General features: G+C 40.4%; 1 protein-coding gene across 39 annotated transcripts in view; it reads left to right on the top strand.

Moving 5' to 3' along the window:
• Positions 1–2,340: 2,340 nt before the first annotated feature.
• The window catches only part of kif1b (kinesin family member 1B), a 54,642-nt gene continuing 31,321 nt past the window's right edge, over positions 2,341–25,661 (top strand). For 15 of the 39 annotated variants that reach the window (XM_069526275.1, XM_069526273.1, XM_069526261.1 and 12 more), the window contains exons 1-16: positions 2,341–2,668; positions 3,803–3,956; positions 18,208–18,284; positions 18,386–18,565; positions 19,180–19,248; positions 19,549–19,727; positions 20,362–20,473; positions 20,976–21,053; positions 21,151–21,216; positions 21,392–21,409; positions 21,764–21,839; positions 22,340–22,418; positions 22,517–22,659; positions 23,308–23,349; positions 23,839–23,910; positions 25,007–25,218. In XM_069526275.1, the coding sequence (XP_069382376.1) occupies positions 3,851–3,956; positions 18,208–18,284; positions 18,386–18,565; positions 19,180–19,248; positions 19,549–19,727; positions 20,362–20,473; positions 20,976–21,053; positions 21,151–21,216; positions 21,392–21,409; positions 21,764–21,839; positions 22,340–22,418; positions 22,517–22,659; positions 23,308–23,349; positions 23,839–23,910; positions 25,007–25,218 (1,509 nt within the window). In that variant the 5' untranslated portion in view covers positions 2,341–2,668; positions 3,803–3,850. The remainder of the gene's footprint in view (positions 2,669–3,802; positions 3,957–18,207; positions 18,285–18,385; positions 18,566–19,179; positions 19,249–19,548; positions 19,728–20,361; positions 20,474–20,975; positions 21,054–21,150; positions 21,217–21,391; positions 21,410–21,763; positions 21,840–22,339; positions 22,419–22,516; positions 22,660–23,307; positions 23,350–23,838; positions 23,911–25,006; positions 25,219–25,661) is intronic. The other 24 variants (XM_020089058.2, XM_069526283.1, XM_020089056.2 and 21 more) reach the window with 8 other exon arrangements.

The following is a 25,661-nucleotide window of genomic DNA, read 5'->3' as shown; positions in this document are numbered from 1 at the left end:
TATATATATCAAAATATATACATATATTTAACAAGAGTTAGTTAACGCATTTTAATGCTGCAAGAATACGTTTTCACCAACAGGTTTACTAGGGAGGTGCAAACATCCACTTCACTGATCATTTTACTTTACTGTTCTCATTTTGTTTTGTAATACTGTGTACATCAGCTTCATTAAAGACTTAGAATTATTTGGGGCGGGAGGGAGGGTGATACATTTGGGAGAGTGGGGGTGGGTTCTGATGAAATTGCTAGCTCTCTTTGAGTTTTATCTGTGAAGACTGTGACAATGATGAATCTGAGTCCACAAAATGTATGCTGGTGTCCCAGAACACACGCACGGTCGGTGCTTGTAGATGAAGTTCAGAACTGGGATATCTAATAAGGATGTAGCTAAACATAAACTAATCCTAAATGTTAGCTTCCTTTTGAGTACAGTAGGAAGATGAGCAGTGGTTTACCAAGATACAGTATGTTCAGTTCCTTTTACACAATTCTCCCAACTGACTTCAATGAGTGAATTTACTTCATGTGTGCATGGCCTCATGTCCAGATCCTCAGAAGCGCCTCATGGACAAATGACCCTCTCTTAGGTGAAGTGAACGGATCATGAGAGAATGTAGCATGAACACCAGAACCACCATCGTAGGAGCGCACCATCAAACGTCTGTTCTTCAGAGCCACTGACATCTCACCTCAACATGGTCTCTTCAAAATGACACTGTACCTAACTTGACCTTGCTGACCTTAACTGTACAGGAAATGATTTCCTTTAACCACAAACCTGTTTTGGAAGCTAGGATTTTGAACTGAAATAAATGATGATGCACATTATGTCACAACTGGTCACTGTTTTTTCCTCAGGATGATTTCCTGGGGGTTTTGTTTTCCTTTTTGTTCAGCCTGTTACTTATTTGACATTATGAAAAGACAGACATTACACATCACACAAATTTTAAACTTCTCCACTATGTATTTATGTAAAGAAAAAAGTAAACATTGAACAATAGCAAATACTAAACTTATCCAAAATCAAACAGCAAAACAAAAAACTCATTTATAGAAATTATAGTTTTAGTGGTGAGCTCATAAACCATACAATTTGTTCAGATTAAATTTGATTCCCAATGGATTTTTTCTGTTTTACTCCGGTTCCTGGCAGGTAAGGTAGTTAATATATTCCAGTTCCACATTTGGTTGTTTTTTTAAAGTGATTGTGACTGAATTTGGCATTTGTGCCAAATGTATGGGCAGGGTTCTATAATACAGCATAAACTGGAGCAGTTTATTCTCTAAACAAAAAATACCCATCAGTCACTCGCTCACATTTGTCTATATGCAAAAACCATATATCATACATATTGTTATTATATTGTTGTTGTATGTTGGGATTATGAGACAACCAATTTACAAACAGGTACATCTTCTTCAGATATTACATATACATGTGGAAAAAGAAAAAAAAAATCAAAAAAGAAAGAAACATTAAATCAAATTCAAATTTAACCTGAATAACCTTTGCTGAAAGAACTATTACATATCAATAAACTTACTGGATAAAGAGTTGTTTTGTATCTCTTCTCTCAGGCTCCCTCCTGAAAACGGTCTAATTATACAAAAATAGCCAATTCAATCTTTGCACACATGATAAAAATAAACTTTTTGATACAGAAGATTTCAAAACACAGTTACATTGTTTAAGAAGTTTAAAAAATTGAAGGCAAACAATTGGAAACACTTGAACACCAATTGAAAGATCACACAGCATTAGAGCACAAAAATAAATGGATGTCCTTGGTCTCCTCTGGTCCTCTGCTGGAACATAATCATATATTTGACATTATTTAACATTAACTTTCACTTAAAAAGTGAATTATATCTGGAAAAAAATACAAGAATATATATATTCTGATGTGGTTTTTAATATGTGCGTTGAAAATAAATCAATTTGTACACCTGCAGGTCAAATAGGCCTTATGGCACTTCATGTGTGCAAATACATTCACATTAATGAAGAACAGGAATTATGAAGGTAATGAAACGCAGGCCTGTATCAGCAGCTGTTTATTTATTTATTTATTGATGTATTTATTTAGTGGGGTTTGCTGAGAGGTGACATGGTCGCTAGGTGGCGCTCTTCGAAGTGACCCTGCGTGTTGCGGTGACAGCGGTGCTGGGTGGGCAGAAATCCTGCAGTGTGACGTCACGTTCGTAAAAAAAAAGAAGAGACAAGAAGAGGCCCCGCCCCCCCTCTGCTCCCGTCCCATTCCCAGGATTGCCATTGGCTCTACGTCGCGTTAGCCGCCGACGTCTCTCCGCTGATTGGCCCGCCGGCCTGTCCGTCAGAGGTTGGCGAGAGCAAGTTGACGTAATCTCTTTAAATCAAGTCTCTCTATCAGTTCTCTTCTTCTCCTCCTCTGCTCAGAGACGCCCGCTGGTTTTTATACATATATATTATCTTCGCGGGGAAACAGACTCGTCGAGGTCGTTGTCTCGGCTCCATCCGGCGGAAGACACCGCTAGAATGGGTGTTTTTCATCCAAGTGGACTTTCTATCAGTTTTGGCAGATTTTGATATAAAATCAGTCGCGCGCACATCGACGCCCCGCTAGCTCCCGTTACTTGTCACTGCTGAGCTGCTGCCACCGCCGCGGTGAAAAACCTCCAACGTGAGTAAAGTTCTCTTCCCGAATTTGTTTCATTGTTGTGGATCAGTTTGTCTCCATAGATGAATCCCAGGCGTTTGTTATTAGCAGGTGAGGCAAGTGTGTGTGTTAGCTAATGGTCACAGAGACGTGGACCGCTGGACCCCGGTCATGCTAACAGTTAAATACTCGTATGTAATGTGCAGAGGGTTACATGTCAGTTGTTTACACTGTTTTCTTCGTGGTTGTGCAGCGACACACTCCAGAGGAACACCGGAGCTTCCGTCTCGTGACGTTCGATAGAAACTCGAAAGTCATCAGTTCAACATGGCTAAACGTTAGCATACAGTAAAAATAGCATAGTAGCTAATGTATGAAACTGCATCCATTAGGATTTCAAGGAAATGATTACACCCTCTCACGTACCCGGGAACAACGCGTCGAAGTGTGTGCTGCTAAAACAATCCTGCAACTCCTCCCTGCACGGTTCCACAACATCATCATGCAGCGGCGGAGGATTAGCCTACTTCCTAACATGGGCGAATTTAATGTTTTCTTCAAACATGAAGCTTTAAAGCTCTTTGTCTGCGCAGGATGGATGGATGGACACTGCTGGATGCAGCACACAGGCCCAGCTCACTAACCCGCTGTAGCCCACACCAAACAGGGGGAGATAGAATTTCATGGGCGTATGCTTTAGCCAGTATGGCTGACTGCAAGGACGTGGAAAACATGAGATATTTGCCCGGTGCAGTCGGAGGCGTCGGGGCGTCGGAGCTATTAACTTATATTGACTGTCAACATATAGCAAACTTGTTTCAATAGAAAATATCAATTATGCCCCCTATACATGCAAATCGATTAATACTGTATTCACATTTTAATTTGGCAAAAGCGTTTTTGACCCCTACTGTGAATGTATGAGTTCAGCATCAAATGCTGCCTTTAGGTGATTGTTAAATGTTTGATCAGCTGCTGTTTACAAAATGTTAAAGCCCTTCGCTGGCTCTGGTCGGCCATATTTGTTGTGGACTGTTACAATAGGCGTTGGACTCTGATGGTGTTTGATTTACATCCCCTAAGATTTCCATTCCTTTAGTTTTCATTTATTTTTTACAAAATAGATGCAAACATCTCATTTTCTGTGTTTCCTTTTAGGAGGGATATATAAGGATTCTTATTGGGTGCCGGTCCTAAGCTGCAAACATGTCTGGGGCGTCTGTAAAAGTCGCTGTTCGAGTTCGGCCCTTCAACTCCAGGGAGATGAGCAAGGATTCAAAATGTATAATTCAGATGCAAGGCAACACCACAAGTAAGTAGTCCACTGGCATCAACACAATGACACTGTTTCTTAAATTTAAATTTGTGGGGGGCCTCTCAGCAAAGGGAAGCTTGGTATACCACACATGCACCCACGTGGTCTTCCTTCAGGGGTCTTAGGAGAGAACAGTAGAATGAGCAAACTGAATAGTGGACGGTTGGGGACAAACAGCTTGAAAGAGAAGAAAAGGCTTACAGGGTGGAATTCCTCCTCCTCTGAATGGGCCTGAATACCCGAGGAGTCTCTGTGTGTGTGGGAAATGCTGAGTTGGTTCATACTGGGAGACCCAGGGGTTTGTTACACACACTCTGGTCTGCAAACCCCCAATTGATCAAGGCTTGGTCACACAGTTGATATGCATGTTGCTTTGTAGCTATGTTATCAGTGTACACAACAGTTTGTGAAGAGGTTGTAGAGACATGTGCAGTGTTACGACCTGTAGTGAATCATTTACACAGTGTGGTGCTTTTTATTTTACTGTCACTTCAAAAGAAAATGTGTGTGAGATAAAAAATAATACTGCATTTTCACCAGATTTCTTTTAAAGTTTTTGCACATGGGTAGGATATGTGACCAAAATCCCCTAAAATATAACATTGATCATAGAAAGATGAATCTATTGAAATAAACTAGAGACTGAGATCTGATTTTTGTTTTATAGGTTTAGGGTTATAATATATGTACATGCAAAGTGTGTTGAAAGTGTAATTTAATAATCACGCACATTGAAAGGATAATTTCCGAACATTCCATTAAAGCTTGATGGTGTAAATCTGTGATGATCCCCTGCTGTGCTGTTATGGTGGAATCTGTGAAGGGGCATAAAAACCTGAATGTGATGTCTATTATTGGGATTCAGCTTGCTCACATGTGACTGAGTCATCAGGTACTGGGAAGTGCTAGCTTCTCTTTCCTGTGCAGTATTTCACATTGAACACAACAACATTAGCATGGAAGTATTTAATGACTTTAACAAGACAGCATGCAGGCTCTCTTATTTGCCCTGACTTTTGTCTGTCTATCTTATTGGGCTTGTTAGACTAAGCCTATATGAATCTTCCATAAGATCAAGTGTCCCAACCAGTTATGGCTCACTTGCCCTTTATCTCTCATACTCTACCAAAGAGAAGCTTTGTGTCAAATCTCCAGTACGTTTTCTCCGTATCCCTGGGTTTTCATTATGTCAATGTCATTCAGAGGTGCTGGAGGGTGACTCGTGGTTTGTAGCAGAACTGCAGTGGAATATGCAGTGTTTTGGGGGGGTTAGTGAGTGTGTGAGCAAGGGGAGAGGAGAAGGCTGCAGTACTGCTTACTCTACATCCTATCACATGGGCAGATTGCAGAGCAGAAAGGGACGCTGGCAGACGGCCATACTCCTTCCCTTCATCAGTACTTCATTGCAGATGGTATGCTGAGAGTGCTGTCTTATTAGGATTCTGAGCAGTTCAATGGAGCCAGTAGCTCAAACATGCACATGTGCATACTGTAGTTTAGGTGATCTGATGACGTGCAATGTGGAAATTCGATTTATTTTGTAGCCATGCTTTTCCGGATGTCCTCACTATCTCTATCTACAAAAGTCACACGTAACTTACATTTGTTGTCCAAACAAGGAAACAGTGGTATGTTTGGGAGGCCATATTCAATGGATTTTTTTGATTACAGCAAGTAATGACTACTGTGTGTAATTTCCCAATTCTCTTAGGAGGATTATCAAACCACATTGTCCTAAACAGATGAATTTGGTTGTGTGACTATGACAACTTTGAAAATCCACTTCTCAATGTTGAAATTGAAATTTCTCTGTTTAGTATTTCATACTTTGCCAAAATACAGTTTGGACATGTTCCTGCAATCAGAATAAATGCTAACCCTCCATAGTGTCTGCAAGACATGTGTGTGTTGGTTATATTAGGGAGTATGGACAAAGCTGCCTGACAGAAAAGACATGTTTAGTGGAATTGTTTGGTCAGCTTGTAGATGTGCGGCTAAAGCCGTGGCACTTCCCTTATTGTGGTGACTCGCTCAAGGGTATATGTGTCTGTATATGTGTGTCAACAGCACAGAGAAAGAGGGGGCAAGGGCAGGGTATGTTGTCTCTCTCTCTCTCTTCCTCTTTCTCTCCCCTTTTCACTATGCATGGAAGGTTGTCAAGGATAGGGTGCAGGCACAGGGGTAGAAAATTGATTATCCAGTGTGCAGGAAATGTGTCTAAGGCCTCCATGGGCAGGCTGGAAACAAGTAAAGGCCTCTTTCACTGGAAGCTCTTAAACATACCAGAGCTAATGAAATCATAAAGGGGGTGACGTGATAGACTGGTCCATCAGTTAGTGTTGGGGCTCCAAATGTTGAATAACTCCAGGACACCCGAAGCCTGACTTCATCAGAGCCCCTGATGTGTGCTCCACATCGATCCCTCGTTGTATAACCCATGTTTTATGTTCCCCGTCAGCCAGTGAGCAGCCACTCACATATGTATGACCAAAGATGGTTGAGACATCTCACACAGTGCGTAAGAAGAAGCAGATCCTCTCTTATATTAGAGCATTACCACACCCAAAAGAGTATTTCCTACATGATCTTTTTTTCTCCATTTGTGTTAATGTATAGTGTTAGAAGTGATATTTTTAATGCCTTATCAAAAGCTATCCACAACCAAGGCTTGGAATAAATGTATTGATAAATTGTTAGAACAAACAGAAGGTCACCATGTTAATGCAACCTTCACACTTCAGATACAATTCTGCTGAGTCCCCTCTCAGTTCAGGCTGAGTGGATGTGACCTTACAAACATCCTACAGGGGGAATTAGCTGAGCTCCAGTGTCAGTTACACATGAGAGAAGGCCATCACCACAGCATAAACCACAATGAGTCCATCTCGTATGAATGAATTGTGGTCAATGCAGAGAGAGCTGGCAGCACAAGTGGGCAGCAAGGTGGGGAGCGTGGGTTTAGATGAAGAATGGTCATCCCACCGCTGAACCCTGCAGACAGGGCCAATTGACCTGATTAGGACCAGTAATCCGCTGTCTTGTCTCAGGTTGCCACGCCCTGCTGCCATAATCCCTGTGACCCTTGTTGGTGTACACATACCTACATACAACTGCTCAGGGTGTTACATTTCTCATGGCCTCATGCTGAGATTGTTATGGAATGACACACATTTACCGACTTGTACTACTTACACAGAGTTACACATTCCTGATGGAACTCTGAATGAGCAGGGAGGACAGGCAGTGTCTGTTCTCAGCTCATGCTGCGTCACAGGACTCCTGGGCCATAGGCACAAATCCATGTTGTGTAGCACAGCCAGTTTTCAGAACTACTACCTATGATGGCAGTATAACAGAAAGTGACTTGCATTGTCTTGCAAAATGTAAAAAAATATATATTAAGAGCAGCTGGGACCTCTGTAAACATTTTTGATAAATAATAACCAGGATGTATAATTATGAGTCAGAGTGTGGGAAAGAATACCAAAGATCTGTCTCTGTCATATCTCTCATTTACTTTTTGTCGTCGTCTTCGATTCTTGGTAGTCAAGGCAACAGCATTGGTTCCCTTCTGCTCCAAAAACATTTCAAATAAATAATAAAAGTGACTCCTTTCTTCTATATACTTTCCTTTTTGTATCACAAGCTCTATTTAGCTGCATTCATCAAGTTGTATGTGTGGATAGATACCGAGCTAAGTCCCACAACATTTAATTTGCTCAATATCAGGTTTGTTTTGAAGGATTACTAGATGCTCTTATCAGAGCATCATAATTATTGAATTCTTCTTTGAATGAGACAGGCATAATGTCTGCATTAAATGAAATTGTGCAATTACTTTTATATTTTACTGTTAAGATCAAACGTCATCATCACAGTTTGTATCACAAAAGTGACACAGAGCCACAGTGGCCTTTCTTAGCTTGGCATTACCAGACTAATTCCCATTAGCAAAGTGCTGTCAAACCTCTCATTTAATTTTCAATTCTATCGTCAGCTATGGACCAAAATGCCTCTGAAAAAAAGTTGGATAGACCCTTCTAAAATCGGAGCAAAGAAATATGTGACGTAGTGCAGAGCATCATGAAAATATAAACAGACTGGAGTGTGCAGAGAAGAAACAGACCTCTCCACATCATTGGCCGCCATCTTGGTATTTTGTAAATATGCCTCAGCAGCACTCTTCAGTAAGTCATTGTATCAAACCCACATTTATGATAAATGGTTCATGAGAGTGTTTTGAAATGAGTAATTAACCACAACATGGCAGTGCACGTCAGGGATGGGCTGAATGCTGGAATGCACTTGATGTGGCACAGGTCAAAAGGGGAAAGTGATAAATACCTTCTCTTTCTAAACTGAGGTTCCAGCTTTGTTGCTGATCAAGCTTCTTTCTGTTGTTTTCCTCCATAACTTCATCACCACATACTCAGTTTTTCCCTTTTTAGTTTGATCCCATATTTAAACAGTAGAGTCTTGATGCCTCTTTGATTTAGTGCTCTACCCGATACTGTATCATTCAATTGCAAACACTTCCTCAGTGTAGCATGAAGTTGATGAAATCTACAGAAACCTACTTTTTACACATATCAAACATCAGACAAAGAGGAGGACTTCATAGGTGGCAAAGTGATGTTACCCTCTGGCTGTAACACCAGTGAGATATTGGCCCCTGCAAACATCAGAGGGCCTGAGGATCAGCTCCAGATGTCCTAAAATGAAAGATGTTAATGAAAAACAGTACATATAGAAAACAAGGGATTTTCTTAAGATTGGGTTTGATGCATTTTTATGCTCCTATAAAAAAAGTGTCCCTCTGTCAGATCTTTGGCCCATGTGGTGCCTTTGCAAAACATACTTGCATTAAAGGTTCAGTGTATCTAGTGGTGAAGTTGCATGCAGTTGAAGCTGAATACCCCTCACCTCACCCTCCCCTTCCAAACATGAAAGAGAACCTGTGATAGACTTCAGTTGTCATAAAAACTCAAAAGGTTTAGTTTGTAGTTAGAACAACTGTAAAAAAACATGGCAGCCTCCGTAGAGAGGAGCCCCTTGATGTATATATAAAGTATTTAAATATAAAGGGCCCATTCTAGGGTAAAGAAAACAACAATTTGAACAATTTTCATGAAACGCATTAGTGAAAACATCATAGGATTATTTACTATTCAATTTCTGCCAATAGATCCCTTTCACCTAAATCTTACACACTGGACCTTTAAGTGATGATTGTGCAGTTGTCTTTCAGTGCTTATCTTATTTCATTAAATGTCTTCCCATACATCAGCTTTGCAAAGTCATTGTTTTTGGCTCCTTCTGCAGTCCAACCTGTGATGGGTCTAAATGGAAACTGTTTGAGTCATCTGCAGAAAGGGAGATTGGTAGAGAGGAGAGGATCTGAGCTGAGTCGAGAGGGGGAGGGGGAATGTGAACACAGCCACAGCAGCAGAGACAGTGAAAGTCGTGCATGAGCACCATTCACGTGTAAGACAGCGTGAGGTGGCAACCACATAAACTCGCCTGGCTACAGATGATGAGATTTTACTAATGATTGTGGCTGAGAAATGCATGCATTTAAGATAATAAAGGAAGAGCTATAATTCCTGTGTCTGTCAATGCAACGTCATTAACTTGCATTTTGTGTCTCCAAAAAAGCCAAACCCTTTCTGATTAAAATAATGCACATCAATTGTATGATATAATTTAGTTATTTTAAACACTGTCTCAATTGTTTCAGGATTTTTTTGAGGGTTAAATGTCAATATTGGTAAATAAAGAAATTATTGCAAGGGACTCTTAAATAGCAACAATGGAAATATCAGACCCAAATTAAATATCTTGTTGCATGGATCCCTTGCCTGATATTGATGCTCTTAGGGAGCTGTTCCTATAGAGGGCTCCGCTCGATTTGCTGCTGGGCTGCAGACCAAACAAATCCATTAATGTTTCTAACTGCCAGAGATAAGAGGCAAATCAGCCCCCCTACCTCACATAACAAGGTGGAACAACACAATTAATCTGGTGAAATGCAGACAAATACTAAAATATGTCCTAGTTTTTCAGAGGAATCCAAACAGATGAAAGGGTTAAAGAGATTGTAAAGTCGGTAGAACAAAATGATCACTACCTGATTTTTGAGGACTGGGAATTAAGAATGTGTGTGTGTGTCTGTGTATTCCCATGCATCACATCAATTCTGTCCTTGATGTTGACAAATACTATCAAAATAACAACATAAATAAATACCATCACCTCAAGCTGATATATATGCGATGCATTTCTCCAAAAATGAAGCCAAATATCCTGCATACGAACGTTGACATATTGCAGCAGCAATGTAATTTGGAACCAGAGAGTGTAGAGATTGGGGGATGTAGCCACCGTATTCAGGTCCGTCCGATACACACGCTTGACCAATCGTGAACCTATACTGTATCCAGCCACCAGGGGGCAATTGAGACACTTTGGCTTCACTTTTAGAGAACGGCTTAAAAGCACATAATGGTGTATTTGTTTTAAAGTTGTGGCACTCCTGGCTCGCTCCTCGTACCTACTCTTTGGTTTGTTGCCTGAGTCGGGTGAAATGGCTGGACCTTCCCACATTCTGGAGAGTGAATGTGCTTCCTTAGTGTTTGTGCCCTCACTGACACAGCTCTCTTTCCAGACGCCATTGTTTGGTTTTCTCCCACAGTCTGAGGGCTGAATTCAGAGACAAACTAGAAAGCTTTTGCAGTCCAGGCACGGGTAGCTTGCTGGTGGTCATGATTTCACTTTGAGTAACATGAGGTGTGGTGGCAGTGTATTATTTTTGAGAGTTAAACTGATAAGACAGCTGAGTTGACGCTTGATCCTGAATCATCTGCCTCTCAAAAATGCAATTGTCTTGTGCTGCTATTTGAATACTGTGCAGAAAACTGAAATCAGTAGTACACACGCATACACATTAATACATACAGACAACCGCACACACGGGTACACAGAATGTCTTGCGTCACGTTTGTTCTCCACAGAGAAAACACTGGATAAAAGGTGTTAGTCATCTGACATTTGCTCAAGGCATCAGTCAGTGCTCATCTTTAATGTTTTCTGGCTTCACAGAACATGTCAAACGAGTGATGCAGCTCGTTTTGATCCTTTTTTTTTATTTTAAAGATGTGGGTGAAACAAAAAGATGTTCACAGATGCATGTGCCAGAGTTGATGTCATGGTGCTTACATAAAGCCAGAAAACATTTAAAGCGAGACCTCAGTCTCTGAGCAGAGGCTAGCTGGGGAAATCCAGGTCACTGCTCTGTAAAATGGGTGCCTTTTGTGAGCAGTGAATGTAAGGGGCTCTGTATTTCCCTTGTACAGCTCGGTCTGCACTGTTGTAAACACTCAGCCATTCAGCCTAGATCATATGATGATCTGTTTGCTGTTTTGAGACAAATTTCAGACAATGTTTAATCATGATTCAAGGTTTGAAACTAATTTGGAACAGTTTTGAAAGAACAGATTAATATTTGAATGCAAATAACTATTTTCCTGGTCATTGCTTTCACATAAATAAATGAATTCAATATTTAGTCAATGTAAACATGGGCAGCAATGGCTAATATTTGGAAAACTTTTTAGAACTAGGCATGCATTTTGAAGTCAGGGATTGTTGGAATCAGCATCTCTCTTGTGGCAGAGAAGTTTTACTACTATGGCATATTATCTGTATGAACATATTCATTTATTAAAATGATTTATTATGTATTATTACCAATAATGTTGATAACCAAATTGGACCTGAGAATAAACATTTATTTTAAATTGTGATATAAAATGTTAACACATAAGAAATGCATTGTCATTGCCCCTAATGAATCATATTCAGACCCAGTTCCCTAAAATTCATTGTTAAAAGTTTAACTTGAGAAAGTTTGAAATGTAAATTTTGTTTGTACATAAGTGTTATTTTTAACTGGGAAATAGCAGACTCCTCTAAAGTGGAGGTATTTCTTTAGCTTTCCATGACACAGGATGTGTTGGGAAAGACCTTCGACATTTGAAGCAGCACCTGCAAAGAGGAGAATATCCTCCTTGGACCTGATCCATGAGAAGCAATTCACCTCTATGAGCTGTGACAACAGCTGAAAACTCTGACGATCCTGTATCATCTTTTTTTAAATGTTAGCATTGAGGTGCAAACAACAAATATGTTCATTTGACAAGTTAGTAGACACTTCGAGAATCTGGTTCAACACTTGAGTCATTACACTTGCATGTGCGGCATGTAATTTGTATATATATCTCATGTCTGATTTTATGCCAGTTCTATGTGCCTTGTGGGTTTAACAACCCATGTCATGCCCCTGAGAGACTGCCTGACATCTCTCTCTTTGTTGTAGTTCTGTGTTTGTTCAGCCTCTGAATGGAGCCATGCTGGCTTAGCATGTTTCCTCTGTCTGGTGGCTTCTAGAAACGTCTTTGTTATTATGGACTCAGTGAGTCTGCGTGAGCTGCTAATATCAAAGGCACTCGCTGACTTGCTAGCTATCAGTGTCTCTGGGCTGGGAGCAATGTATGGTTTGGCTTTGAGTTTGGCGGAAAGGTTTGGGCGGCTGAAATCTGTCCATTCCTTCCTGTCACTGACAGTCTGTCGGCATGTGAAGCACTAGCCGCCATCTGCTGCTGTATAAATAGACAGTAGTCAGAACAGCTGGCACATGGGCCAGGACTGCACCCTGGCCCACTGCTTTTTCGCTAGACAGGAAACAAAACACATAATTAATTTTAATGAATCACTTTCTCTCTTTACTTTTGCGTGTAAAAGTTAAAAAAGTAGATTTTTTTCTGAATTTTGAGCAAACCATTTATTTTCCGGGTAGAAGACAAAGTTTGCAAGATTTTGTATTTACATGCATCTTCACCTTTTATAGTTACCTTTCTAATGATATCTGATGTTAATATGAAACCTAGTTTCCACAATTGAGACAAATCCTAATGTACGAAATGTATTGTAGATGGATGTATATTGTGGTTCGGATTAAATCTGACTACTGCAAGTAAGCATGGTTTTTTTATCTCAGTGCATGAATCATATATTCAGATTTCTTGCCCAAACCTGATTTCTTCCAATAAACTGGTTTCTTGATTTTTGCTATTTTGCTCTGCTCTTTGTTTTTAATGCACAGTTTACATAGAGCTGACTGGAGTCACTTTCCAACTAAAAGTTTATGGTTACTTTAAAAAATAAATAAATAAAGGTAGTGTACATTGTTTCTAAAGGGGGGGGGGGGGGGGGGGGGGGGTAACGCAGTGTGAAAAGCGGCATTGTGATAGAGCGGACTGGGCACATGAAGCCTTGTCATAACAGATTACCTAATGTGTTTTGCAGGGTCTGTTGTCAACTGCAATACCCTGCATTCAGTGCATTGTTCTGGTGTCTTCCTGCTTTTTTTCCCTCTGCTCTTGCAGTAGGAAGAGAAAAAGTACGTGATCAGCCTTCTGAGAAGAAACTGAGAATTCATTAGGACAAACATAGTGCCTTCCCCTACAGTTTCCGTAATTGTTCGTTTAATTGACGAAGAAGCCCATCTGGTGACATTAACAGAAAGTTGGTTATTTGTCTGAGTCGATGACGATGAAATGGATTCTGGTGTGAAAGGTCACGTCTCCTGGCTAGACAAACCAATCTACCTGCCCTGAAAGTTTCAATATTTCTTGGCAGCAGGAAGAGTATCGAATTGCCCTGTGGATTTTGTTTTAATTAAAGGCCCAAAGGCATCTCCCTGACCAGACGTGAAAGTGCACTGTATCCAAGGGTCTAATCAAGATACCACATGGTGGTTTCTGTTTTGGATATGTTGTATGTCCTGTGTTGTGGCTGCAACGAGCTCAGCTGTTTGTCAAATGTGCACAGCAGTGCTCAGACACTACTTTTAGCCTCCAGCTTTGAGCTTCATCCAATGACAACTCTGTCACCTGTGCCGCAGCCCTGGCAACCAAGCCATCACACTCTCTCTGCTAAAGACACTGGATACAGCTTGCAGAGTGTTTCTCTGGCCACCCCAGCATATGACCCATCCACTCGTTTCTGCTCCCTATCTGAGACCGAGCAACCATGTTACTGTTGATGTGGCATCAATGCAGAAACCATCGGATAACTGCATGCACAAATTGTGACACAGGTGTGCAGTTGTAATGTTGTATGGAGGTACTCAGCAGTCGAGCTGCAATGGCGTTAGTTTCTCCCTTGACAATCGGATAGCATAAAGCTAACCCATGGTTGGGCAAGATTAAAATACTGTATGTATTTCTCATACCTGTATAATACAACACAATTGATAATTATTATTTCTTTGATAATATGGTAAATTATAACCCGCTTAGATTTATTGTTACTAATGTAACTGCCTTTTGAAAGGAATCTGATATCTTATGGTCCCATAATTCAATATAAAATGAAAAAGATACACATCGTTGGAGCTGTTTGTTACTGTTGGTGTGTGTTGAGTAGAAAATAGCAGCCCTGTGAGGGAATAGATGAAATAGTATCTTCAGAACTCAGCTGTTACATCACACTGCTGCCCATATACATACAGAGGAAAGCCATTAAAATTCCTGTCTGGCTGAAAGAAGCACACATGGGTAATCACGATTCTATTGTTTCTCTGAGTGCCTCTGTAGTTCATCCACTTGTTTCCCTTTGCATGTCATACATGCATTTATTTAGCCACTTCTTGGCCTTCCTGCAATCACGGGCAGGCATCGATCAGTGTTTATCAGGTTCTTACAGATTTACTGGAAGAGAGAGGATGCTCAGCCATTTTACACTCTGCTTCCCTGCTTGTCTCAGGTGAACGGGGGCTAGTTTGTAGGACCCATCTGGTGCGCCGAGACCTCATAACATCCTAATTACTGAGAGTTGTCTCTGCTTTCCTGACCGGATTATAGGCCCCATGTTGAACGTTAGAGTACAAAATGTCTGCCGGTTATAACCAGCTGTGTGATGTTATTTAGATAGAAGGATCTGGTTAGTTAAAACCGGAGAGCTCCTGTGGAGTTTCGCTGTCAGTCCTATATTCTGGAGAACAGGAAGTGAAAAGACAATGCTGGATCATTGAGTAAAAACAAATATTTGGATTTTTGTGTGTGTTGGTGATAATACTATAATAAAACAGTCCAGTATGTTGCTCTTTTGCTGATAATGTTTTTTAAAGATTATTTTGGTGCTTTTGAATGATGGTAAAAACATAGCCAGGAAAGCGGGAGGGGTTGATATTCAAAAAACTTCCTCAGTGTTGTGATATGCAGGGAATAAATGCATACATTCTGTCACACTTTGATAGTGTTTGTCTTTTGTGCTTCATGACAATATTCTTGTTATTAAATTTTCTATTTACAACGTATTGAAAAGGTTTTTTGTCCAGTAAAAGTCATTTCTATTATTGCCTGTGGAGTCTGACATGATAAGTAGCTTAATGTCTTAGTTACAAATCCTAAAGCTTTTCACACAGTGCCTTAATGTGTATTTAAGGATTTTTAAAGGATTTGAATCCTGAAATTACTCCTGAATAAATAGTTTATATATCCACAGTAATGGGAGATGCTTGAGGCAGGAGAGGACAGAACGCAGTGTGCCGCATCTTCCCCTCCTGTGCCAAGTTGAGGTTGTTATGGCAACCACAATCTGTTCCTATACCTGTTACCATGGTTGAGAAAGACGGAGTGATGACGTTGTTTATTAGGCAGCAGAATGCCTCTGCCATTTGACGTCCAGGATGTGACTCTGGTCTGGTGGGAATATTTACTATAAATGGAAAACAGAGGAAGTCCTCATTGGTTAAACTGCATGTATAAAAATGTAAAAATGAGTGTAATAAGAATTTCCCCCTGGTGGGATTAATAAAGGAAATTTAATCTTAATCTTAATTGACACCTGTGTGCATTAGACTAATAATATCTGTGCTTCAAATTGATTCTGTTTGAATGTGTGATCTACATGTGAAAGTGTAGAAGGTGAAATCAATGACTGATGTCCAATATTACGCAGCCTGTTAAATGCAGTCATTTTGCTCTTTCATTTAACCTCACTGTTTTGCATAAACGGTATGAACACGGAATTGACTTCCTTTATCCCCGCAAGTGGGGAGGTAATTAAGATCCAAGGATGACATGGTTGAAGCAGCTATCTGTTATGAGAGCAATCGAGTGGGCATTTGAATGAGACAATCATGGCACGTCATGAGCATGATTCACCTTAAGCAGTTGAGCGGTCTCCCACTTTCTGCCACCATGTAGTTGATGTTTCTAGATACACCATCACATCCACCCCTGTCTCTGACGATAGACCTCAACCAATCAGGAAATGGACAGACTCAGAGATTAGAAAGCTCTCATCCTGTCTGTTCTTGCTTGCACACAGCTGTGATTCCCAGTAAAGCCAGTTTGTCACAGTCAGTCCACTGTCTCATCATCTTTCTGTTTTTACTGCTAAGTTGCCTGATCAACAGTGAATCAGAGCTTAGGCTGCCCCTTCATTAATAGCCACAGTAGATTATTCCTGGAAAGGAGAATAGAGGGTCACTGGTAACGTAAATCCCCCTTCAGTTCTTCATGCCCTGGCTCCAATTTCCCTTTGGAGGCAGGTCAAAGGTGAAATTGGGCTTTATATAGCCACCTGTCCTGCTGTATCTTCTTCCAGTGCCCATTATGGAAGCTTCTGCTCTGCCTGTGCACCTTAACCTGTTATAGGTCTGTTTGTAGGGATCTGAAAAATGTATTGTTTTAACCTGTGCTAGGTTGTAGCTACATAAGTTTCATTACAATGACAGTTGGTATAATCTTCACATATTTAGCATGAAGCCGTTAGTGCTCTGCTGTCTGAGAACACGTTGTGCTTTTCTTTCAGCATGTGACCCATGGAGGGCGATATGCAATCCCTGTCTCTCCACATCTCCTGCATTATTGATAAGTGTGCTGAAATCCTCTGAACGCACAAGGCACTCAGCCCAGGACATCTTGATGCAAAAGCCACTCAAGCACCCTCATGTTGAGCAGGCAGACCTGGCTTTAATTTGCCCATTAGCTGAGCATAGAATAGCATGAAACAAAGCTAATGGCTGCTTTGTGTCTGACTCTTGAGATTTGCTTGTGAAAGTGAAAATGCTCTAGCTACAGATTATAATGTTCTTACTTAAAATACAGATGCACAGTTTTACTTTGGCCCTGCCTTTCCTGTCTGTTGTTGCACTGTTTGGATTGTCGCTATGCCCTTGAGCGCACCTCCATTACCTTTAGTCCCTCAAGCCATTTTTTTAGCAAAGTCTTGAGCTAACTCTCCCCATGTGCCCTGAATCAAAGCAGCTTAGGTCAATAAAAGCTTGGTTAAGGATGGATAATACGAGAAACATCTACAAATATCCTACAGTGATTTTTCATTCTCATACGTCACTTATCCAGTGCATGGTATGGAAAACTTCTACACTAGTCCCAGGGTACCAGCAAGTATTGTTGACAGGCATGACATGCCAGGCATGGCTGCAGAGTCTTGCTCATTAAGAAATGTCTGTGTGGTCTCAAGGAATGGTGAAGAAATATTGTGTCATCATCTCTATTGCAGATAAACAGGGGAACGTGATGTATTAGTAGGAGGCTACAATGTTACTACTCAAACTCCACTTTCTCTGTCATTTTGCTGTGTTGTCAGTGCTCATGATGAATTAAAATGCTGGATAAAGATCTTGTGTTTGGTAAAACTTGACACAGCAGTTGCAGTTCTCAAAAATAGTGAATGGCTCATCGTCCACCACTGGTTCATGTGACCCTGAGTTCCAAATATATCACTGTTGTTTCTCTGATTGAGGAACTAAAAGTGTTTTTCAGGACTTGAAGAAATATATGAATGGGAGTTTTGTTGGTTGTTACTGACCTTAAATCATCTAACTAGGTTAAGAGTAATAAAAGCAAATTGGCAAGCAAGAGAAAGAAAATTTGCAAAAAAATGGAAAACAAAGTCAGTTTCAGTGAGCATGTAAAGCAATCACAAGACCAGGAGAAAAACTTCAGTTTCAGTGACTTGTTTGTTTAAAGATCCCCTGCTATAATCCAGACTGGCAGCAACAAAGATGCTTTTGGTAGATAGTTAATTGTGGTGGAAGGAAAACTTAAAAATGTATTCAGTAGATGACAGACGATGATTTTAATATAAAACTACAAGAACATAGGAGTAACTGTTAGACGTTATCAACCTCATTACTAATTTTGTTCCTCCTCCACAGCTATTCTCAACCCCAAAGCCCCAAAGGAACCCGCAAAGACGTTCAGTTTCGATTACTCATACTGGTCACACACTACGGTGAGTTTGAACATTTTCTCTTTTCCACTAACAAATGAGAGTGTGTTAGTTTGAAATACCATGAATTGATTCTGTTAGTAACCTCTCTGTCTTCTGTACAGCCGGAAGACCCCAGCTTTGCGTCACAGAACCTTGTGTTCAACGATATTGGCAAAGAAATGCTGCAGCACGCTTTTGAGGGCTACAATGTTTGCATCTTTGCTTACGGCCAGACAGGAGCTGGCAAATCCTACACAATGATGGGCAAGCAAGAGGAGGGCCAGGAAGGAATCATTCCCATGGTTTGTTCTACAACACATCTTTTTGATTTACTGAATTACATCACAGAGATTAAGACACTGACTTTGCACACTGTATTTTATGTACTATTAAAGTAGCTCCTGTCTTGTAGTCTCTAGTGTTTATTAGTCTCATTCACTTAGATGATTGAATTGAATGAATGTTTAACACAACCCCCGAGTCATAGTCTCAGTCAGTTTTTATAAAGCACAAATAAAAGTCTACCAGTTAAACAAAATGATAAAACTGAAGCTCCACTTATTTGTATACCTTCTACTTCTGATTGTAGTTATAATGAAAAATGAAAATGAAAAATAAAAAGTGTTGCATGGTCCAGATTAAAGCTCAAGATTCACTGTTGTACCAAACATGCCCTCGACCACCAAGACAATTTGACTTTATTGCTCTGATAGACATTATAATGGCATTACAAATTTTGTATTTTGGTCATCACAGTGTTCAGTGCTTGAGTCTCCCCTGCCAAACATATTGATAACCTGTACAGATCCTGTTTTTGTTTATTTGGTCAGCAGATCTCCTCCCTAATGTTCTTGCCTCTCACATCTCCACTTGCTCTTAATTTGCAATAACCTGTCTTCTGTTTTTTGCCTCCCAGCTTTGTGAAGATCTATTCGAGAAAATCAATGATGACTGCAACAAAGATGAGCTCTCTTACTCAGTGGAGGTGAGTCTCCGACTGTTTTACCATCTGTAATCTCTCATTGTCGAGCCAGTGTATCGGCATAAACCTCTGGTAAAGCTCAGACATCAATAAAAGGGTCAAAGATGCTGAGTTTCCTCAACAGTTTAATCTGACTATTTCGTTTATTTATGCACATGGGATTCTATGGTAGATAGGCTGTTAGAATAAGAACATGTTAGAAATACCCGTTTTACGTTATTCAGCCTTGGGTTATTGCTTTGTATCGTTGCCATGGTGCTACTTGACCAAATATTTCAAAACCTTCTTTTAACCTTTTTCTAGGTTAGTTACATGGAGATCTACTGTGAACGGGTGCGAGACTTGCTCAATCCCAAAAACAAAGGGAACCTACGAGTGCGAGAACACCCTCTACTTGGCCCCTACGTGGAGGACCTGTCCAAGCTGGCCGTCACCTCCTACACAGACATCGCTGACCTGATGGATGCAGGCAACAAGGCCAGGTAAGCTCAGCCCTGAAATCACTCTCAGATTGTGGGAAGGGAGGGGAGTTATCGTGGCATTGAAGACTGTAATGAAATGATAACCTACACTTGCAGAAGAAGGAGATCATTTAGATCAAAAATTGCTGCTGAGATAAAAAATAATTTGGATCATCAGATTTATCTCTGTTTCTCCATTTCTCAGTGAAATATGTTTTAAAGCTTGAGTGCATGTAATTTATACACGCGTGTGTGTGTCTGTGTGTGCGTAAATCACGAGAGCTCCTGCAGGGAGGAGTCAACCCTGCCTTAATCTTCCTGTGCTGACTCAGAAGGCTTATTTCTAGAACATGGCATGTAAAGCCCGTATCTCCCCTCTGACTATTCTGCTGAGCGAGCTTTGTGCATTTGAGTTTGGTGTCCTCAAAGTATTATCCACCGCCGCCACACAAAGTAATCCCATAGACCCAATTCACCCTAATAGACGTAAAATCCAGGGATGATAACTCCAGTAATAGCCAAAACCATGAATTTAGCGTTAATAATTCTGAATAATTATAAAAGGGGAAAAAAATGTATAAGTGCTCAGTTTGTAACATTCACATGCGTTTTGTAATTTCCCTAACTAATTATGGTCATGTGTGCTAACCTGCAGAACTGTGGCCGCCACCAACATGAATGAAACCAGCAGCAGGTCCCACGCTGTCTTCACCATCGTCTTCACACAGAAGAAACACGACAGTGAGACAGACCTCTCCACAGAAAAGGTCAGAGGAAACTAGAGAGACAGAAACCTTCTGATTCTTAAATTTATACTGTGAACTCTTCAGATACAACCATGTTTATTACTTAAGACTCTGATCCCACTCTGTTGGGAGGTTATTTTTCTCACAGCTTCTTTTTCAGTTTGCTTCTTTGATGTTGGCTAAGATTTCTCCTGTGGTTCTCTAAGTTGGTGGTGATTGGACTTTTGGCCTTTCCTTTGACTGCAGAGAGACAAAGACCACTGTGTTATTGTGAACACAATGCCCATTGTATTTAGCTACACTATCTGATTTTACTGCCTGGCTGTGGGATTCTTGACAGTAACATTTAGAATGGTTTTCACTTCCTTTCAGATATTTTTGTCTGGTTTAGTCAAAAGCTTATGTGTGGTATTTCGTGCAGTCGTTGTTTCAGTAATATCCTCTGAGTTCCTCTCTCAGTATGTTATAATTCAAATGTGCATTATTTATAAGCATCCAAAATACATTCACTCCCTCCCTTCAGGTCAGTAAAATTAGTCTGGTAGACTTGGCGGGTAGCGAACGAGCAGATTCCACTGGAGCTAAAGGCACCAGGCTAAAGGTAAGACTGCCATCATCACCCAGCAGTTGTATTAAACAATGTTGACTAGTATCACCTTAATGGCTGTTGAATAATATTTTTTTGTCCATGTTTGCAGGAGGGAGCAAACATCAACAAATCTCTCACCACGTTAGGGAAGGTAATCTCTGCCTTGGCTGAAGTGGTAAGTATTTTCTTTCTTTTTCTTTCTTTCACCTCCTCCTCCTTTTCCACCTATCTCTAACCTCTACAACATGACCCTGTCCTCTCATGGAGTTTATGTTTTTCAGCCTGGCATGCTGTAATGTATGCCCCTCTGTTCTCTCTTCTCTTGCCCTTGTAAATGCTTGCTTACGCAGGATAACTGCACCAGCAAGGTAAACCGTTTGACAGCTCAACCCCTAACCTCTTATTCCTCCCATGAGGCAGATTTGACAGCCTTTTGCTATGAACAATGTTGAAGTTAACACACATTTTCTTGCATTACCATTTTATCACATTAAGTACTGTGCTTTTTTGGCACCATACACAGTAAAATCCTTGCACAATAGCAAAAGCGCATCAAACAGGCCTGTTCTCATTTTACCTGATCACTTATCCATTAGATGAAGAATTTGTTATATTGCACTGTCTTTATAATCATCCCTAATATTCAATTTCTAGATAGAAAGCCTTATATCCATTGTCAGTATTTTTTTCTATCAGCTAAATGAATGTTTTCTTTACTGCAGAGCAAGAAGAAGAAGAAGAGTGACTTCATCCCTTACAGAGACTCTGTTCTGACATGGCTGCTGAGGGAGAATCTGGGTATGACTTCTAACATCATCTGATAAACATAATTTACTTGTGACAAATTATAAAATTTATGTTTGTACATTCCCTGGACAGCAAGAAAATGTTTTTACCATCTGTATCCTGTGATAGGCATTAAGAGCAAGAAAGGATTATTGGAGCTAGTGTACATTACTCCTAGCCAATTTAAGAAGAACACTGTCAGCAGACTGTATTTTAATCAAACTAGAAGAGCCACACTCAGACATGTGGAGGAGAGGTGTCCAGGGTATCTTCAATCTTAGCTGGCACATGTGGTTCATAGCAGTGAACTCTAATGAGAGTGAAGTCTGACATTAGTGGAATTAGTTTCCAGCGTTCACTTTGCTTGTGTAGTGTTTTATTTCATGCTTATCATTTTAAATTGCAGTGCAATGGAAAGCATGTTGTGTTTGCAACAAACGAATCTAACAGAGAAAAATGGCTTTACACACATTGTCATATAGTTGACCTCTCTGCTGAATCTTTATTATTAGGTGGAAACTCCAGAACAGCTATGGTAGCCGCCCTCAGTCCTGCAGATATCAACTATGACGAAACTCTCAGCACACTCCGGTAAAGTGGTGTAGATACAGCTAAAAAATTCTATGTAATCATTTGCATTTTAGGTAATTTACATTTTTCAAGCTAAATAAGTTTATTTTGAATTTTAGCTATGCCGACCGAGCAAAGAACATCAAATGCAATGCTGTCATCAATGAGGATCCCAACAATAAGCTGGTGCGTGATCTGAAGGATGAGGTGTCTCGACTGAAGGAGCTGCTCCGTGCCCAGGGCCTGGGAGACATCCTGGACAGTGAGTTTTATGCTGTCACAGTTAGACATTATCTGCAGCCACACGGCATCTACCCTTTCTCTCAGGCCCACCACAAGTCAACATTTTCTGTCTTCATCACTGTCTACTTGCTTTCAGCCATGCAGCTTTGTCTTCATTGCTGTGCTCATATTTGTGCGAAGTACAAAACTAAAAACAAATTTTGTACCATGTATACTATGTAAGTGGAACACTATTACATATTACAAATATTACAACATTTCAGGTTGCTTACTACACATAAGAACTTATAAAAGATATAATTGAAATGTATGCAGTCATATTTGGCTGATTGTGACTTACGACACAAATGGTAATTTAAAGCTACATTAAAATAGCACAGTTCATTTGCGGCACACAAGAGTAATGGCTTATAGCCTAGTCGATTAGAGGCATAATATACCCATTAATAACATCTAATATCTGGGATTGATTAATAACCTGCCCATTAGCGACTGCCTGTTAGATCATGCCTAATGATGTGGCACATAACAAGTCGTTCCATGGCATTTCTTCTCATCCTTGTTATCATTGTCATCCAGCCTTCTTTAAGAAATGTCTGTAACCGTTTCCTCTCATTCTACTGGTGCTGACCTCTGACCCTTTTCATCTTTTCCTGCTTCCCCTCAGTTGATCCTATGGGGGATGATTGCCCGGGAAGTGGAATCAAATGTGTGTATATGTGTGGTAGTCATGCATTGTCTATCACTAATTGCTCTAATTTAACAATAGCTAACATTGCCTATGCCCCCCATAACCTGTATATTAAATCTGCTACAAGCTTTGCATGTAAGTGCTTACAACGCAAAAACTTAATAGAAGGAATCTCACAAATGCAAGGCTCCTCCTGTAGGTGTGCTGAACTGGCAGTGGTTAGCATGCAACTAGGCTAGCATGCTTTGCGCTTGTGTTTCTATTCCTTACAGAATGATGGGGGTGAGGCGGATATTTGTAGCCTCAAGTCCAACTTACTTTTGATCTAGACCATTTAAAAAGTATTACCTTTATACTTGCTTGTCTGTCTTTCCCACCCCCAACGCATTCCGCATAATTTTTTTCTCACTATGTCAGCCCCCTTTGACTCACTTTCTCAAGCTTCTTCTCATGTTATCGATCTTTCTGCTTTTTATTTTCTCTTCTGTTACTAATCGTCCACTGCAGGTGACATTGCTCAAAGCTCAAAAATGGTACTTCTCAGTCCTCATACTGAGACTCTGAGCTACAGACGGAAAGGTGCATAATTTTTGAATTTCTAAGTAGCTACACAGGAGGTGTAGTTATACAGAATAGACTAACTTGATGTGTTGCAATAGTAAGCATTGAATAGTTAGTTTGCAACCTCTGCTCTATACTCTCAAATATCCCTAACACTTCTTCCCTCGTGCTCCTTACTGCTAATGTTCTGTACTAAATGTGCAGAGTGAGATCATACAGTTTGTCCCTTTTTGTGGTAGTTAAGTCGATTAACTCAATACTTGGGTATCGTTACGTTCCTTTTTTATCTCGAATATTAAAAAGCTTATATTTCCATTGTCAGCCTATCTACATACTAGCTTCCAAAATGTCAGCACCTCACAAATCATTTAAACTCTGCATTTATTGGCCATTTGCTTTTGCATTTGCATTTTTTTGCTTCTTGGAGTGCACAGTTACCTCAAAGGTTCTTGAAGCCATTATATTGACACAAGCTGCCTGACCTTTAGTGAGACTGCTGTGAGTGCATGCATGTGTGTGTGTGTGGGTGTGCGGTGAATCAAACTACTCGAATGCGGGCAGTATGTGTCAACGATTCTCATCTGTCCTCCCTCTGGACCCTCTTGTTGTCTTTATGTCTCTCCCATCATGTAGTTGATGCACTGATAGCAGCTCTCACTTGAGTATTCATTGAGATTACATAAAGCAACTAAGTGACGTGTTACTCCTTCATATAATCATACACACTAGAAATGTAGTGCTCTAAGTTAATTCCTCTCCACTTAAATTCCAACCCTGATTAAATAGCTTACTAAAAACTCTCTATTGGAGTACAAGCTGAAATCGAATATATTTTGTCTGGAAGTTTGGAAGAGTTGGAGAAAGCTGTTGAAAACAACCTGGAGTGAGAACTGCTACCGTCTGTAGCTGACCATTATGCTGGGTGTTTTTCTTAACCGTTTGACCTAAAATGTGTGTCTTACATTGGTCTTTCCCCCCTTTGTCCTTTCTTTTTTCCCATCCCCTCTCTTCCTATTTGGTATTTGGTTCCTTCATTTTATGTGGTTCTCCCCCCCCCCCCATCCACCTCTTTCTATGTTCTTCTCCTTGTCTCTCTCTCTTGCTGTTGGCTCAGACCTCAAAGACATTCAGAACAATAAGAATAGATACTTGGTAGCTTCAGAGAATCAACGCCCTGGCCATTTCTCCACAGCCCCTATTGGTTCCCTGACAGCCTCTCCATCCTCTGGCTCACTGTGCAGCCAGGGGGGCCTGCAGTCGGTCACCAGCATTCAGGAGCGCATCATGTCCACACCTGGAGGAGAGGAAGCCATTGAAAGACTCAAGGTAAACTAGGCCTGTGTATGTTTTCAGAAGTTTTTTTAGTTACACATATGTGTCTAGTTACAAGAGAAGAATCGTCCCACAGTTATCTGCCCACTCTGCTAAAACTTCCTACTAGTGAATAAAAAAATAGTAGAGTTCTTGGTTTTTTTCTTCTTTCCTCTGTAAATTAGGACTGGAACAGTAAATGATGAAACTTTCCAAAATGCTGAAATATTTGAATAGATTGACACCGCTGTAGCCATGGTAACAATGCCGTTTGTTCTGCCTTATCAATTCAAGCCAAACTAGCAGGTAGAAACTTCTTCAGCCTTCCTTTTCAGCAGAGTTCGGCCTTAAAAACAAAGCAGATCTTTTTATACATAAAAAAGCTTTATGACATAGGAAAGGAATATACCCCAAAGTGACATAAAAATGCTCATATACTTCAATGTCAAGATGGATTT

The sequence above is a fragment of the Paralichthys olivaceus genome, chromosome 6 (assembly GCF_024713975.1).
Source record: "Paralichthys olivaceus isolate ysfri-2021 chromosome 6, ASM2471397v2, whole genome shotgun sequence".
Taxonomy (NCBI): Eukaryota; Metazoa; Chordata; class Actinopteri; order Pleuronectiformes; family Paralichthyidae; genus Paralichthys; species Paralichthys olivaceus.
The sequence above is the reverse complement of the archived record's forward strand: the minus strand, read 5'-3'. Positions and strand labels throughout refer to the sequence as shown.